Genomic DNA, 8,718 nt, shown 5'->3' with positions numbered 1-8,718 from the left:
GAGGGATGATGGGGATGGGGGGAAGACACACAGGGCTATCTGGAAGCCAGTCTGTCCCTGAGCAGGAGCAGGCAGGATAAAGGGATGGCCAGCTGCACTAGCAATGATCCCAGCCTTCACTGGGGAGGAGTCCAGGGAATTGGGTGCTCACCTGGGCACTCACATGGGCCCACCCTCCCTCTTCTCATTATGAGGCCCCAACCACCTCCCCCCATGCCCTCAGCCCTACCCTGAGAGCTGGGTCTGAGGTGGGCGGAGGAGCTGGGCAGTGCCCACAGAGGCTCTGAGACATGTCCAAGCTGTGTGCCGTTTTTATTGGTTCATCGGGTCTGGATTCCAGGTTTGCATCTTGAGGGGCAGCAGGGAGTGGGCAGGTGTCCATGCACAAAGGGAGGGGTGGAGAGCGGGCTCTTGGGTCCCGGGTGTGACAGGTGGGTGTCTGATGTACCCTGGTCCTGCTTTCTGGGTCAGAACTCTTTCCTCTTCACCTGCCGAGGGGAAGACAGGGTCAGAGCCTGGATGCCAGAGCTGGGGTGCGCCTGGGGTGCTCTGCTAGCAGCCCTGGCTGCCCCATCAGGAGCCACCCTCAAGATGACCAAAGAAAGCTCTGAGGGCCCCTGTGCCCAGTGCACAGCCTCACCCCTCCTCCCGCTGGCCCCTGCCCCCTTCCCGCTTACCATGGCCACCAGGACCAGGGTGCTGACCAGCACGGCGTACAGGGCAGCCTTCCCCAGCAGGACCTCGTAGAGAACAGTGGCCGACAGGATCCCTTGCTTGTAGGACACTGTGAGGGGCAGCCTGTGAGAAGGTGGCCCTGGCCCCACCCTACCCAGTGCTCTGGGCCCCCCCAGACATTGTCCAGATGTGGGAGATGTTGGGTGAGGGGGGCTCACTTACCTGAGGTGAGGCCACAGTCTGAAAGAGAAAGGGAGGGGAAAAGCGGGTGAGGGGAGAGTGGTGGGGGAGGGGTGATGCATGTCCTCAGGAGGACAGCCTGTCAGCCTGTAGATGGACAGACGGCCTGGCCTCCTCCTGGACAGCCCTTCTCAGTGTCCCTGTGTCCCTAGGATTAGGAACTCATGTGACCGCAGGACATGAGGGCCAGTGTGCTGGGTCAGCACCCCTGCCTTCTCTAAATTCAGTCCCTCCCTGTCTCCATGTCACCCCCATTATGCAGCTTGTTCCCCTGCACCCTATCACCCCCACACTAAGCTGGCCCCTTCTCTCAGGCTGACTGGCTTGTCCCCCTGCGCCTTCATCAAATCCCACCCCAAGCTGGCTCCCCTGCCCCTCCCCAGGATGGCCGGGCTGGCCTCACCTGCACGGCCCCAGGCCTCAGCGCTGATGTTCTGGGTCACAGGCTTGGGGCTGTTCGGGCCCCACGGGTCCTCATCTGAGAGCCCGTAGAAGTGCACCTGGCAGTGGAAGTGGTTGCGCGGGTTGTGCCAGAAGGTGGCCGACACCCGCAGGCGGCTGCTCAGGCAGTAAGTGGACGCTGGATTGCTGGGATGCTCCTTCAGGGGCTGGGGGTCCGTGCTGACCCCGCTGCGGGTCTCCTGGCCATTGACCAACCAGCGCAGCTCCACGTGGTCGGGGTAGAAGCCGGTGGCCAGGCACACGAGCGTGGCCTTCTGGGTGCGGGCGACCTCTGCCTTGGAGGGCTCAAACAGGGCCACCTTGGGTGGGGCCACCTTGTCCAGGTTCTCTGGGGAAGGGTTGGGGGAGGGCTGCTCAGAGGCTGTACATGTGTGCACGTGTGTGAGTGTGCAAGTTTGTAGTGTGTTCATGTGTGTGGGAGTGTGTGTACACGTGTGCATGTTGGTAGTGTGTGCCTATGTGTGGGAGTGTGTATTGTGTATGCATGTGTGCAAAGTTGTAGTGTGTGTTTGTGTATATGTGCATGCATGCATGTGAGCGTGTGTGTACTGTGCATGTGCTCACATGGGCGCATGTGTGTCAGAGGGAGCAGTGTGTCCATGCGTGTGTATGTACTGTCTGCATGTGTGTACATGTGTGTGCATGTGTGCAGTGGTCCGCGTGGCCTGGGATGATGTGTACCCTCACCCATCCTGAGTACACGGGCCCCAAAGGGACACACTGTATCCAGCTCCACGTATCCCCAAGACAGCCTCTGTGCAGCTCTGCCCCTGGTTCCAGCCTGTCCTCGCTCAGCTCACTCTGTGGAGGCCTCTTCTAGTGTCAAACACAGGGACACTACCACCCTCTTGGTCCCTATGTCTCCAGACATTCTGTTTTTCCCTCAATGAGCCCCTAGCTGCCCCAATGTCTCACACTGCCTTTGTCCCCACTGCCCTTTTTGGGTTGCCTCAGGGCCCAGGCACCCTCCCTGACGTCCACTCCACACCCTCAGGGGCTCCTCTCTTGGAAGGTTCCCTCCTCGTGGCTAACTCTCTGCCCAGTAATTCCCTGCTCCCAGCATCATTTTCAGCTCGAGAGTCATTCAGCCCGGTCCTCACGGTCACCCAGTCTCCCTTGGACTAAGGGACAATGCTATCTGAAGGGCTACATCCCAGTTCTCTGGGATTGACCTTGTCCAGAGCCAGCCTAGTGGGCCTCTGACCCCTGGAATTCCATGAACCTGACCCTGAGGGTCTTGCTCAGTTCCAAGCCCTGTGGCCACCATCTTGGATTTCTTGGTAATGTTTCAGCAAGGGTCCCCATGCTCACACACTTTACTGGGTCCTCACACATTGGGCTAGAAATTGAAAGGTCAGTAGTTCAAAACCACCATCCTTTCTACTCCTGTAAAGAGTTAGTCTCAGAAGCTCACAGGGGTCATTCCACCCTACCCCATGGGGTCGCCAGGGGTCAGGATCACCACGTGGCAATAAGTTTGTTTATCTCCTCTCCTGCCAGCCCCCTGTCCTCCCTAATTACAACTGTGTCTACAGATCTTTATGGGGTGACCCCAGCTGTCCACCTGCATCTGAAGCCGTTGGCTCCAGCCCTCTTTCTGCTCCGACCCATTCTGCTCCGACCTGGTCATTTATCTCCGGCATCAAGGACTGGAATCTGTGTTTTCCAGTCTCGAAGGGCAGCATCAAATGAGACCCATCCCCTCCCTCCCGGACAACTCAGTCCTGGCTATAAAATGTGAAAGACAAAGACGCCCTTGGTCCCAAGGGCTTCTTCCCTGGTGCTCACTGACTAGTCTGGGGTGGGGGACAAGTGGAGGCACAGTCCCACTGTACCCCACAGTCTCACTGTACCTCACAGCCTCCTTGTACCCCATAGCCTCACTGTATCCCACACCCCCACTGTACCCCACAGACTCATTGTACAGCCCTGCTGTACCCTGAAGCCCCACTGTACCCCACAGCTTCACTGTACCCCACACCCACATACCCACAGTCTCACTGTACCCCACAACCAACTTCTACTCCTCTGTTACCCTTCTGTCCACTTTGGGGCTGAGTGTGGGGAGGCACCTGTGTGCACAGAGGGCCCCTGCTGTGTAGACTCTCTGTGGACTGGATTCCACCGTCACCACAGCATTTTCCCAGTTCTGTTGGGACAAGGCTTTGGCAGAGGAGGGGAACGAGTGGCTACAGCAATGCAATAGAAAAACCTACCAAAAACCTCTGGACTGTGGAGCTGATGCTGACTCCCAGAGAGCCTATAGGACAGGGTGGAGCTGCCCCTGTGAGTTTCCCAGGCGAACTCTTTATGGACACAGAAAGTCCTATCTTTCTCCTGTGGAGCGGCTGGTGGTTCCCACTGCTGACCTTGCGGTTAGCAGCCAAGGGACAGTCCAGTGTACACAGCCATGGTAAGTGGCTGAGCAGGTGGGTACACTTTATAGTTGAACGGACTGGGGTTCACGGACTGGCCCAGGTCACCCCAGGTCACTGAGTGGGAGGAAGTAGGGGTTGGGAGCAGTCTTGGCATCCAGCCCCCTCTGCCCCCTTCAGCCTAGTGACCTTAGAGGGGGCTGGCTGCCCTTGCTGTCCCCAGGGCCTGTCCTAGTGCTGGGCTCTTGGCTGAAGTCCTTCCCTAGCTAGTGACCCCATCATGGGTGATGGGTGCTCATACCTGCACCTCACAAGCTGCTTGACCTCCTTCACCGCCCCTCCCCCACTCAATAACGCCTATCCTTAGCTGCGGGTGGGGCTGGCTGGGCTGACCCTCTCTACAGAACTTTAGATCCCCTGCTGCCTCTTCCTTCAGACCAGCACCTCTCCTACACACCTCCCAGCCGCCAAAGACCTCCGGAAAAAAGACCCAAAGCTGCCCATCCAGACGGGAGCACAGCTCTCCCCCACCCCCACCCCCCCTAGTCCTTCCAGGAGCGGGAAGTGCGAGAGGAAGTGACCACAGCACTTGGGCGAGTCTCCAGCCCGCTTCCCGCTACTGAGGGCTAATCCCAAGGGGACAGAATGGGGACAGGAAGTAAGGGGTGGGGAGCTGGCCAGGGGGTGGACACAAGTCCCAATCTTACCTGTGACCGTGAGCCTAGTGCCGGGGCCGAAGTGCTGCTCATAGGAGCACAGGCACTCAGCCCGCGGTGCAAACCGCACCCCCTCCCTCTGCAGCACCCCCGCCCCACGGCCTTGCCCCATCCTCTCCTGGGACCCCATTCCAGGTACCCCGGGTCAGGGCAGGGAGGGATCTCCGTGTCCAGACAGGGAGGCGCTCCCACCTTGTTGCACCCATCCCGGGCCCCAATGGACTCCCAAGCCCAGCCTCCAGCTTCCCTAGGCCGCCCCCCTAACACCCCGCAGCCCAGCCCGGGGTCCCCGCTCACCCAGCACTGTCAGCTTGGTGCCGGAGCCAAACGTTTGCGTCTCTGCTCACAGCCTGCCCGTCTGGAGCAAAAACCAGCTGGGCTGCGGGGGCCCGGACAGCCGCCGTCCTCCCCGCGCCACTGAGCCCCCGTCCGCCCGGCCCCGGGTCCCACTCACCCAGCACGGTCAGCCGGGTGCCCCCGCCGAAGTACTGAGTGTCTTGGCTCACAGCCGCGGGGCGCGTGACAAAAATGGGGCGCTTACGAGCCGCAGGGATCCAGAGCCTGTGGCTCCCAAAGCCTGGAGCCCCCTCCCTTGCTCCCACCTGGGACCTGAGCCCTGTTCCACCACGCGCAGCCCACCCACCCGCCAAGGGCCCCCATCGCCGCCCGGAGGCCCTCCTTACCCAGCACGGTCAGCCGCGTCCCCTCCCCAAAGTCTAGCGCGGAGGTGCTCGCACAGCCCCAGGGCCCGGGGCGCAAACCCTAATGGGGGCTCTGGAAGCCCGGAAGGACCCGGCTCCAGGCTGGGGTTCAGAGTCCAGGGCTCCTCGGGCTGAGCAACCGCCTCACCTGCACTGCTCCCAACTGCCCACCCCCACCGCCGTCTTACCCAGTACGGTCAGCCGGGTCCCCTGTCCAAAGAACTGCTCGTTGTAGTCGCACAGTGAAAAGGGGTGCCAAGAATTCCCAGCCCCCAATCTCCTGCAGACAAAGCCTGCCTTCCACTCGGCCAGGCGCCCAGCCACCAGCAAGCGCTGAGCGCAGTGACCACAGTCCTGAGTGGTCATTCTTATGTGGGGGGAGGGGACTCTGTTTTGCCTGGGACAAGGTGTTGGACCTGACCAGAGGAGCCATGTGGGTGCTGAGGACATGGGTGGGCAGGACCAGGCTCCAGGATGACCCTGCCTCTCACCCGTGACCTGACCTGAAACCCCTCCTGCCTTGGTTTCCTTGCCTGGAAAACTGGGCATCATCTTTACCTCCCTTGCTTTGGCTGTGGCATCAGGAGGGACCTGACCCTGGAAAAGGACTTCATCCTGCGTGGTGATGCCGAAGGTCAAGGTCATGCATTGACCCCATGACTGACTGCAGGAGTGGGGCCATGATCCTGAGGAAGGTGCAGGGCAGGGCGGTGTTTGCTTTGTGAACATGGGGTCCCCATGGCTCTCAGAGCAACAGCAGCCTCTTCCTCCCAGGGGTTATGAGTTTGTGTCCACACAGCCTATTGGAGTTCTTGTCTGGGGAGGGGGGTTCCTGTGCCTCAGCAGGGAAAGCTCCATGCCCCCCAAGTCTGTAACTGCTCCCTCAGCGCTGGTAGGATCTTCTTCCTGTTGTGCCCCCTGCCCCCAGTCAGGGCTTTGATTTCTTTATTATTTAAGCCAATCGTCCCAATCACACCTGTTATGATTGACTTTCGCCAGTTCAGGAGTCAATGGTGGTCTTGGTCAATGAGGGGACGGCGGGCCCCTCATCCCTGGAGCACAGCTCAGGCCTGTGCTAGGCAGCCTTTTTGTAAAGCTTTCTCCTTGATCTGAATCACCGTGCCCCCCCCCAGTCCCACAATGTTACACCCAGGGACAAAAATCCCCCTTATCCCACCTCTTCCTGCCACCTCGGGGGCAGGAAGCACAGGTGGTCGGGGCTGGTGTGAGTGCGGGCCCAGAGGCGACATGGGTGAATTTCAGGGGCAGAGAGGCCCCTCCTACAGACACCCCCAGAGGAGACCACCCATCAGGGAGTCTTCCTGCTGGGGAGGGGCCCCTAGCCTGGGCCCCCCTGTGCAGTGTGGCATTTATAGAGAGATAAGTAGGAGGGTCGAGGGGGCAGGGCTGCTTGGCAGCAAACCCACAGAGCAGGTGGCAGGGGCCTCTGGCCAAGGATAAGCTCCCCAAAGGTCTGTGAGCCCTCGCCTTGTGCTGAGCAAACTCTGGGCTCTCAGTTATGCCTGCCCCTCCCCCCCCCAGCGAATTTGATGGGGTCCTACTGTTTACCCAGCCCTAGGCCAGCTCTGGGGACCATTAGCCTTTCTTTGGGCTGTCCACTGCCTCTTCAGTCTCACTCGGGGGTTCATCCTGGTCTTGCATGGGCCACTGGGACAAGGCTTCCTGGGACAGATTGCTTGTCGCCTCTTGTGGACACCCTCTGGAGTTGGGGACTAACCCCCTCCTCCACCCCCCACCCCCATGTGTTTGTTGCTTAGTCTGCTTTTCGGGGCTGTTCCGGGTTTACAAAAAACCTGCAGAGAGAGCACAGGCCCATGGATACCCTGGTGTCCCCTGGGGGCCTTCTCCTGTGACAGTCATAGCTTCTCTTCCAGGGGCTCCTGTGTTCTATGGGCCCGGTGGCTACATCACTATGAACTGGCATCTTGGGCTCACAGGAGGGGCTGCTCTTTGTGTTTAGACTTACAGCCTTAGAAACTGTACTCAGGGTCGCTATGAGTCGTAATGGACTCACTGGTTGTGGGTTTGGATTCTGACAAATGTACCATGCCTGTATCTTCCATTACTGTGGAATGTTGCCCCCCGGTTATCCCACTGTCCAGTCGGTACTGACCCATCCAACCCCATGATCAACAGAACCAAACACTGCTGGGTCCTGGGCTGCCCTGTCTTGTTGCAGCCACTGTGGCAATCCATCTTGGCCAGGGCCTAGCTCTGCCCCTCTACTTTACCAAGGATGGCATCCTTTTCCAGGGACTGGTCAGTCTCCCCGGACAGCATGTCCGATCTATGAGATACGGTCTCCCCGTCCATGCTTCTAAGGAGCATGCTGACTGTACTTCCCCCAAACAGATCGCTTTGGGCTGTTGGAGTCCCTGTGGCCCTTTGGATGTTCTCCCCCAGCACCACGATTCAAATGGTGTATGTCCCTACAACTGTCTCTTTCTATTTTTATGAATCATTTCGTTGAGGGGCTCTTACAAATCTTATGACAGTCCATCACTCAATTGCATTAAGCACTGTTGTGCATGGGTTTCCATCAACATTTCCAAAACATCTCTTTCTACTTGAGCCCTTGGTATCAGCTCCTCTTCCCGCCCCCACCCCCTTCCACTCCTCCACCCTTGTGCTTCCTTGGTCAATGGTATATTATTGTTATTTCATGTATGGCACTATCTGTTTGCTCCCTTCACCCACCTCTCTGTTATTTTCCCCCTGGGGGAGAGCTATATATCCAACCTTATGATGGGTACCCCCCTTCCTCCCCCTTACCCTTACTCCTCCCCACATTCCCCTAACCACACGGTATCACTGCTCCCACTACTATTCATGAGGGTTTATCTGTCCTGAATTCCATGGTTGGGGAGCTCTTGTCTGTGCCAATGTGCATACTCTGGCCTAGCCGGCTTTGTCAGGTAGAACTGGATCATGGCAGTATATGTCGCATTGCATGCATGCTCGGCAGTTCTTCGAGCGCTCTGGGGTCCTGGGAATAGAAGGGCAGGGGATCCTGATGGGGCTGCTTTTGTACAATCAATCACTCTTCCATCCATCCTAAGATGATTAACTGAGTCTGTGTGCTGGTCCAGCTGCTGCACCATAGTGTCAGGCAGGTAGAGTTCATGCCCCTCAGGGTGAGAAAGGTCATGAAGGTGGTGTAAGGGGCAGACAGAGCAGGGCATAGTCCTTGGGGGGAGGGCACCTGAACTGGACCTGGAGGAGAGGCAGGCACTCCTCAGGAAGATGGGGTGGCGTCACCCCAGGAGAAGCTGTCATTAAGGAGTCAGTGGTGGGTTGCACTCTCTCAGGGGTTCTGCATGTGTCCAGAGGCCTGGTGTGCATGCCCGTGACAATGACCAGGCGGTGAAGGGGTGCAGAAACAGGGCTGGTTGTCTGCAAGAGGGGGATTCACTTTCTACATCCCCAAGAATGGCTGGGGCCTCTAACACCCAGCCGAGTCTCTAGGGAGAGATACATCAGCCAGTCTGTCATTAAATGGGTCACATAGCTGCCCTGGAGAACAACCAT

At 58.6% G+C, this 8,718-nt stretch overlaps 1 gene segment (V, D, J or C); it reads right to left on the bottom strand.

The window, feature by feature from the left end:
* Positions 1 to 467: 467 nt before the first annotated feature.
* Positions 468 to 5,535, bottom strand: LOC142456238 (T cell receptor beta constant 1-like). The segment is given in 7 exon segments: positions 468 to 488; positions 678 to 784; positions 898 to 915; positions 1,319 to 1,705; positions 4,923 to 5,029; positions 5,112 to 5,184; positions 5,358 to 5,535. Coding segments are annotated over 7 exon segments (891 nt in total).
* Positions 5,536 to 8,718: the final 3,183 nt, after the last annotated feature.

This window comes from Tenrec ecaudatus, chromosome 9 (assembly GCF_050624435.1).
Source record: "Tenrec ecaudatus isolate mTenEca1 chromosome 9, mTenEca1.hap1, whole genome shotgun sequence".
Taxonomy (NCBI): Eukaryota; Metazoa; Chordata; class Mammalia; order Afrosoricida; family Tenrecidae; genus Tenrec; species Tenrec ecaudatus.
This window is presented reverse-complemented; position numbering and strand designations above follow the sequence as displayed.